The 9100-nt window shown below is 39.7% G+C and overlaps 1 protein-coding gene across 1 annotated transcript; it reads right to left on the reverse strand.

Moving 5' to 3' along the window:
• Positions 1-694: 694 nt before the first annotated feature.
• LOC128232877 (uncharacterized) lies at positions 695-2977 on the reverse strand. The gene has a single exon (XM_052946658.1). It carries the CDS (start codon positions 2867-2869, stop codon positions 785-787), a length of 2085 nt encoding a protein of 694 aa, XP_052802618.1. The 5' UTR covers positions 2870-2977; the 3' UTR covers positions 695-784.
• Between the last annotated feature and the right edge of the window lie 6123 nt (positions 2978-9100).

The raw sequence follows: 9100 nt of genomic DNA on the forward strand, positions 1-9100 counted from the left end.
GAAGCCATGAGAGAAATATTCACTTTTGGTGTTCACGAGGTTTCTTACACTGAAACAAACAACTGTCCTCTATATGAATGCACTGGGAACGCCATGAGCATTCGGGATCCATTTTGGGTTGATTTTAGCTCCCTTATTGAAACTCTAACCTTGTCCATACATTAACAATCGTGAAAGATGTTCACATGGGATAATACACGTGTTTCCAGTGACAATACTATTTTTAAGCATTTATATTTATAGCAAGGTCAATAACTCTGGTTATAATTTTCGAGTTATGTCCCTCAATCGAATTGGAATACGGACGAGCATCGTTATCATTGCATGACTTAAACATGACAAATCTGCCGGAAGAAGAATGATAGCGTTACATATGAACGTAAAACAAAAATAATATTGGCTGAAATTGGACCTTTGCTGATGCTGCGTGTCAGTTAAACATCAATTTCAGATAATATTTTTACAACAGTTTGGAATTGTATCATTTTTCGTTAAGAAAGCTACATCGAGTACAGGTGTCGGATTATATGTCGCTGGTTCTACTCTGAGGGCGTTTTCTCGGGATCTACCGGTTACTTTAATAGTGTTATCAGATATGTTTGCTATGAAGTTGTTGTTTAAAAAAACCCATCTAGAAATAAAATGAAGACTGTGTATTAATAACATATTTAATGTATGTCATGGTCCACTCACATGTATGTCACAAAACTTGAAATGAAATTATATGAAAAAAAACCTCGGCACAGCATGTGCAAATATAAGAACTAGTTCGTTTAAAGCCAGATTACATATGTATAACATGAGCAGCAAAGTCGACGGCGTCCTTGCATATATTGCCACAGACGTTACACTGCCAGGGATTGTTCAAGTTATGCAGTCCCATATGGAGATAGTAAATGGCTTTGTTGAAGAAAAGGATCTCACAGTACTTGCACATTGGGGCGTCTGTGGCTCCATCCTGTACACAGGCCCGCCTGTCGTCGTCGCCTTTCTTCACTTTAGGGTCGGTGCTGGCCATGCCGGACCTTGTACCTTCTGTCTTGACCTCGATGTCATCTTGCCTGTTTTGTGGCGCTATCTGTTTTTGAATTGGCTCGTCCGTAGCATTGTCGTTTACATTATAGGCTTTTAATCCAAGATCTTTACCAAATACGGAGTATATAATGCGCTGTTCATTTGACGACAAAGAATTGACATTAGAGAGCACATATTTTATGTCGGGAGTTTTTGAATTTGGGTTTCTGATCGACCCAGTGGTACTGTCTGTTTGAAGGCTCTGTAACGTGTGTGTTGAGTAGTCGCCGACAGACACGGGTCTCCTGGGAAGGGTGCCGCTATCCATCTCCAACGACTGGTTTATCATGGACACGCTGTTTCTTCTGGTTCTCCAGTTGTGCTCACCGTCGGAGGTTTCGGTTGGTGTCGGAGAGTCAACCCTAGGCTGCATCGTCCCGTCCGTCTTGTAGTTGACCGATATGGGCTTGGCCGCGTGTTTCTCCATGTGCCAACGGTACTCCGAGAAGGCGTAGAAGGTAATCTTACAAATGCTACAGTACAGAGTTTCTCGTGCTATCTCTGGACAACTTTTTGTGTTATTAACTGAGTTTGTAAGTCTTGGTACTTTTCCATTCACAGTATAGTTATCATCGTTTATATAATATTGTCGTTTTTGCGCACGTTGTGTATGTTCTGGCATTTTTCCTTCTAAGTGAGCGTGACTTAGCACGTGCATTGCCAGGCTGTCTCGCGAGGCAAAGGCCTTATTGCAGTATCTACAAATAAGACCCAGTGCTAATGACTGCGATGCCGCCATCCACGACAAGTAGCTATTCGCAACTGACGTCGGTATTTGTGAAACAGTAGGGATCGGTGACGGCAAAACAGTTGCTCGTGACGTCACACCTGACGTCATCTCCTCCGCGTGATCAGACATGACGTGCATAGCAAGGGAATCCTGATCAACGTACACGTATCCACAAAACGAGCATACCTTACCGTCCTCTATCGCAGCAATGACCTTATCACGCTTGCTGGCGGATGACGTACACACTCTTTCCAAGACTGACTTCAAGTATTCGTCCTGGTCAACACTAGACGTAACGTCTTCCAAACAACGCTGAGCGGTAACAATTCCATCGCGTTTTAACCCCTCTGATTCTGTATCGGGCACGATGTTTAATGTTCCGACGTCTGACTTGGTAATATCGTCATCATTATTGTTCATAGTGGTGTGGTATTTAGCTGACTTGCAGGTTTCATTCATTGCTCGCATCATCATGTGCATTGCGTAGGCGTCCCTCTGAACAAACACCGTCTTACATTCTTCACACGTGAACGTCCCTCCGTACCCCTCCTCCTCGTCCAAATACTCCTGGAGATACTGCTTCCCGGGACTGAATAGTGCTGCCATCCTAGCGGCGTCCATCTGTGCCGCGAGAACCGGGCTCGAGCGCTTGTGTGACATGCTGTGTGTCAAATACGTGCGAAACGACTTGAATTTTGCTCCGCACGTGGAACATGTGTATCGGTAGTTCATGTATCCGGTGACCGCTCTCGGCAGATGACCGTTAGTTGTTGGTGCGCTGGCGTATACACTCCCTTTACTTATTTCACCGTAACTGTTTGTAGAGTGTGTCTCTTTTAAATGTCTTCGTAATTCCTGCCGACTGTTACACATGATGTCGCAAAGCAAACAAGTAAAATTCCTGGAGTCAGACACCGGCGAGAGTTCAGTATCACTTGGCGTTGACGTGTGTCCGTTGACCGGCGACGCTCCGTCTGTGACGTGACCATGTGTGGTCCGCAGGTCCTCGGGTGTGCATTCTTCCGGCGGCTCAATCTTCACCATTACCTCGCCTACTGCAGACATTACGAATTGTATATGTACATTAAACCGTTTTTATTTTTTTAAGTATTATTTTTTTCTGTTCTTCTTTAAAAGTAACATACGAACAGCTGTAGTTGTCACTATTACGCGAGAGGTTCTGAAATAACTCGAGTCGTTCATGTTGGGTATATATAGAACAAACTCAGGGTTTTAATAAATTATTTACGGAACTACCGTCAACAAATAAATTATTTGTAAGCCACCATTTGTAATCACTGAAGTAAGGGAAAATAATTTGAGCGTTCGCCGATTCCTTGTGAATAATTTATGCGTCTATCTTTAACGCAGCGCTCTCGCTCTCCACCCCGTTAATAATTAATAAGCAGAAGAATGACGACCCCCGTCGCTGTCGGATGAGGTCAATTATACAAATTGTACATTGTGATTCGTTATTACACAAACCCATCGTTTAAATTATAGAATTTCGAGCGGGGGAAATTGATAAATAATAGTGTCTATTAAAGTTTCAATGAAACATTCCCCGACATAAGTTTCTTGAAATAGTTTTAATTAATTTAAGGTTGATATGCGGTGTATAGCTAATTCCAATTATGCGTTAGACTCCATTTCAACATAAAGCATTTTTATAAAGCACCCGCACGTTGAATAACGCCTAATTAAATAACATGCCGCACGAAAAACAATTATGATAATAGATTTCTCACACTAGTTTAGAAGATATGAAGTTGAAACTGGCGTCGTATGAGTTTCCATGGCACTTACGTTCAAATACCATTGAAGTTGTTTTTGGAAATGTTTATGAATCACTTGTAATTTCTTCATTTATTTGTTATTAATTCACTGTGTTATCGCCCATCACTAACAGCTTATGTTTTTAGTGCTACAACGCCAACGTTCATTTCATCAACCTGATGCGCTTACGAGTGAACTTTAACTTCAAATCATCACAAACATTTTTGCTTTAGTTCCAAAAACAAGCCTATTTATTTAGAAAAAGGTGAAAATACAATAACTTAAAGAAAGAAGTTAATAATTTTATTATATTGTGTTACTGTTCTATTAACTGTATTATTCTGGTATCATGCGTGAACACCTGTTGGAGCCAGGAACTAAAAACATCAGAAAGTGAGGTTTGAAGTAAATTAAAAAAAATAATGTATGATTCAATTATAATTTCCCGTCTTTTACGCAACAATTATCACGCGTCTCTGCAAATCAGTGACTGTCACAAATTTAACATTAAACATGTATAGGTAATCGATTACCGATCATCAAATGCCATCAAATATTCATGAGCGCTCAGAAACCTCTTTTGCAATATTCGCAAAAATGTGAATGATTTATGACTTACGTCGAAACCAATCTAATGTAGGGATAAAAGAATGGAAGCAATTAATAAAATATTGAAATCGAAGCCATTTGCATTTTGTTTTTAATTTCCTGGAGTAATCATTTATGTTAATCAGAATTTTACTTGCACAACTAAAGCATTTTATCATATCATAAGCAACCCCAGATGCTAAGTTTATTCATATATATTGCCCTAGTTTTCTATAGAGAAAAGCTGATGTTCGTTCGGCGTTATGACGTCATTTTTATATAGAGCGAATATAAGGTTAGCGCTATAGATGGAAAAGGTCTATCTGACGTAAGAATGTATCATGAATGCGGCTCACATTCAAACATGGTCCAAATTTCATTGCTGTAGCTTAAAAAAATAGGATAGTAGGTCAAAAGGTCATTATTAAGGTCATCCAAGCACAACATTGATATTTGTTTTCAAAACTGTACACATGGTCCAAATTTCATTGCTGTAGTTTAAAATAAGTAAGTGAAAAGGTCACATTTAATGTCATCCGAGGATAACATTGCACATGGTCAAAATTTCATTGCTGTAGTTTCTTAAATGGAAGGGGGGGGGGGGCACATAATTGGAACAAACATGGTAGAGGGACTTAATAACTCATATCAAAGGTCATAAGCTTTGTGGTTTGAGACTAGAAGATTTTCAAACTTTTTATTATATAAGTATGAAGGGAATTTGTGCCGCCAGGGTCGGGGCAAGTTTTGACCCCAGGGTTATAAGTTTAACAAGCTTGATAAAGGACAACGATATGATGCTACATATAAAATATCATGAGTGTAGGCCTAGCGGTTTCAGACAAAAAGATTCCCCTATGTAAGTATAAAGGAAAGTTGTGACACCCGGGACGTGGACAGTTTTGACCACAGAGGCCCTAATTCAAGCAATCTAGGGCACCACGGGACAATAGCTCTAGGCCTTACGGTTGTTGTCGAAAAAGAGTTTTGAAGTTGTTCACGTTGGTTGCAAAAATAGTTCTGCATTGAATTCATTTGTAGGCACCACCCATCCCTGTGGCGTTTCATCAAAATTATACAAGCGGATAAGGGAGAGATTCTGTTTAAAGCAATCAACATGACGCGACCTGACAGTAAGAAAACAAGTAGCTCAATATTTTTTAAACACAATGATCATAAGTTCACTTGTAATTTCCATAAAATATTTGAATTGAAAGCTACATTATATTAATTTGAAGAAAGGGAGGTAATAAAACAAATGATACGGACATGCTTCTTGCATAGTTGGGTTACGTACAGTGATACGGACATGCTTCTTGCATAGTTGGGTTACGTACAGTGATACGGACACGCTTCTTGCATAGTTGGGTTACGTACAGTGATACGGACACGCTTCTTGCATAGTTGGGTTACGTACAGTGATACGGACACGCTTCTTGCATAGTTGGGTTACGTACAGTGATACGGACACGCGTCTTGCATAGTTGGGTTACGTACAGTGATACGGACATGCTTCTTGCATAGTTGGGTTACGTACAGTGATACGGACATGCTTCTTGCATAGTTGGGTTACGTACAGTGATACGGACATGCTTCTTGCATAGTTGGGTTACGTACAGTGATACGGACATGCGTCTTGCATAGTTGGGTTACGTACAGTGATACGGACATGCGTCTTGCATAGTTGGGTTACGTACAGTGATACGGACATGCGTCTTGCATAGTTGGGTTACGTACAGTGAAACGGACACGCGTCTTGCATAGTTGGGTTACGTACAGTGATACGGACACGCGTCTTGCATAGTTGGGTTACGTACAGTGATACGGACACGCGTCTTGCATAGTTGGGTTACGTACAGTGATACGGACACGCGTCTTGCATAGTTGGGTTACGTACAGTGATACGGACACGCGTCTTGCATAGTTGGGTTACGTACAGTGATACGGACACGCGTCTTGCATAGTTGGGTTACGTACAGTGATACGGACACGCGTCTTGCATAGTTGGGTTACGTACAGTGATACGGACACGCGTCTTGCATAGTTGGGTTACGTACAGTGATACGGACACGCTTCTTGCATAGTTGGGTTACGTACAGTGATACGGACACGCTTCTTGCATAGTTGGGTTACGTACAGTGATACGGACACGCTTCTTGCATAGTTGGGTTACGTACAGTGATACGGACACGCTTCTTGCATAGTTGGGTTACGTACAGTGATACGGACACGCTTCTTGCATAGTTGGGTTACGTACAGTGATACGGACACGCTTCTTGCATAGTTGGGTTACGTACAGTGATACGGACACGCTTCTTGCATAGTTGGGTTACGTACAGTGATACGGACACGCTTCTTGCATAGTTGGGTTACGTACAGTGATACGGACACGCTTCTTGCATAGTTGGGTTACGTACAGTGAAACGGACACGCGTCTTGCATAGTTGGGTTACGTACAGTGATACGGGCATGCGTCTTGCATAGTTGGGTTACGTACAGTGATACGGGCATGCGTCTTGCATAGTTGGGTTACGTACAGTGATACGGGCATGCGTCTTGCATAGTTGGGTTACGTACAGTGATACGGGCATGCGTCTTGCATAGTTGGGTTACGTACAGTGAAACGGACATGCGTCTTGCATAGTTGGGTTACGTACAGTGAAACGGACATGCGTCTTGCATAGTTGGGTTACGTACAGTGAAACGGACATGCGTCTTGCATAGTTGGGTTACGTACAGTGAAACGGACATGCGTCTTGCATAGTTGGGTTACGTACAGTGAAACGGACATGCTTCTTGCATAGTTGGGTTACGTACAGTGCCTACATGATATCATTGATAGTGTTATATGTATAATTAATGGTCATTGACCTTTCAAGTTTACCCATTTATTAAAAGTCAGATTATTTTTAATAAAAAAAACATCCTCCGAAACGTTTTTTCTGAGCGATGATGAATCGGGTCCTTGGGTTCATAAACCAAAATATAGAAAACCCTTAGCCTACCGAGTTTGAGGACAAGTTATTAAATACCCATTAAATGTGCCCAAAATTTTGTATAAACAGTAAAAGACCTACTTTTTTTGCATCTTGATGTTTCCTTTTGTTTTAATCAGTTTGTCCAATTGTTTGTTTATAAAGGTTGTTTTTTTCTATCAAACATTTTATTGTTGTATTATACAATAATAATGTTGGCTGGTCCATTTTGATCACGTGATCCTCCATGTTACAACATCATATAATGAAGAATGCACATAACGAAATATAGCACCTACCCAACATAGTAATCTGTACAAATAATATAATGATGTTTGCACATAACGAAATGATGAATTACATAACATATTGATTAATATACACAGCATAAGGGTAATGGGGTAAGCACATGATAGAACGTAGACCAGTATAATGAGGCAGCAAAGACGTTCCATAGTCACATGTGATCATTTTGATAATGTTAATAAGTATAATGCCGTTTAAGATGATATCTAGTACGACAGCAGGAACAACGACACTTAACTTTAACGAAATTTTCTTTCTTTTCATTCGTGACATCATATTTGGTAAGATGACGTCAAAAATTGCTTTATGTTGATGACCTCATTTCCTTTTTTTATTTTTTAAGAAAACTAGATGAAGTATCTCGTTTTTCTCTTAAGAATTGGTTGGAAATTGTACTACTGTTTTAAAACAATCTTAATCATAATTATACAAAATGAGAAACAATCATATTTAATACTTCAGTTAAGCAAAAAAAATAATCGCTAATGAGTTTGTTCACAAACATGCGGAGTGATATATTTTCTGACCAATAGAGATAGAGCAATGCTATATAACACATGTATATTGAATGTAATGCAGGACAATATGTAATGGCTATATTTAATATTCATATTTTTTTGCACAAAAACAGAACATGATATTCATCTTCAACCGCATCTATATTATGTTCAAAACAAAACGCACATAAACGTTCCTCTCTAGGAACCCCATTATGAATCTCAACTTCAATCACAAGCTGACTCGATGACCAGAGCACATGAATCTCAAACAGATTTTAAGTATATGAAAAGGAAGGTTATTCTTTAGGTAAAAACAACATCTAGCATAAACTTAAACTCTTTATAATGATCACATATGGAGATATTATTGTGCCAGTCATGCTCCAAAGTGTCTGGCACACGGAGTTTAAATTCATGAATGAACATAATGATATCTCCCACGTCATGGGATAACCATACAATAACATAACCAAAATTAAACAGAGTCTCACGAACCCCGGAGGCCGAGGTTCGCCTACCTGCATTATCGATGTTCTAAAGCATGAAATAACAATTTCTAGGATATCCATGTCTGGGCATATGTAATAATTTACATCAATGAATCTAGTTACACATTCCCAAAATATTTTGCAATATTGAATTCGGAATTTCTCAAGTAGTTTTGAGTACCTATAATCGCATATCTAAGACCCATACAAAAAGTATTGGTTTGACCACTGCATCAAATATTTTGAAACATTCATTATATAAAATAACCAAATCTTCTCTGATTACGTCGTATACACTTAATGAACTTGGAGGCTTGCCCATCCAGCTTATATAAATGCTGATCACGCGATCATGACAAGTTTAACGTGAACAATAGTCCCGTATATTTATAGAAAGACGCTACATTTACCGAGATATCGCCATACTTCAATCTTTCTGTATTCCCCGAAGGGGCCTCCGTTCCTAAACACAACTATTTCCGTTTTCCCGACATTGACCTTCATACCGGTTTCATCAAAAATGTGTTGAGTAAGTGCCGGCTGGAGGTGAATGGCTGTGAAGATATAATGTTCGTCAATGTCCACTTTTTATTTCTAAAGTAGTTAAAAGCTGGTACAAGAAGCTCCCTTGCCTGGCGCTTTGCGTTTAAAGGGTAGTGCTTG

Source organism: Mya arenaria, chromosome 4 (genome assembly GCF_026914265.1).
Source record: "Mya arenaria isolate MELC-2E11 chromosome 4, ASM2691426v1".
Taxonomy (NCBI): domain Eukaryota; kingdom Metazoa; phylum Mollusca; class Bivalvia; order Myida; family Myidae; genus Mya; species Mya arenaria.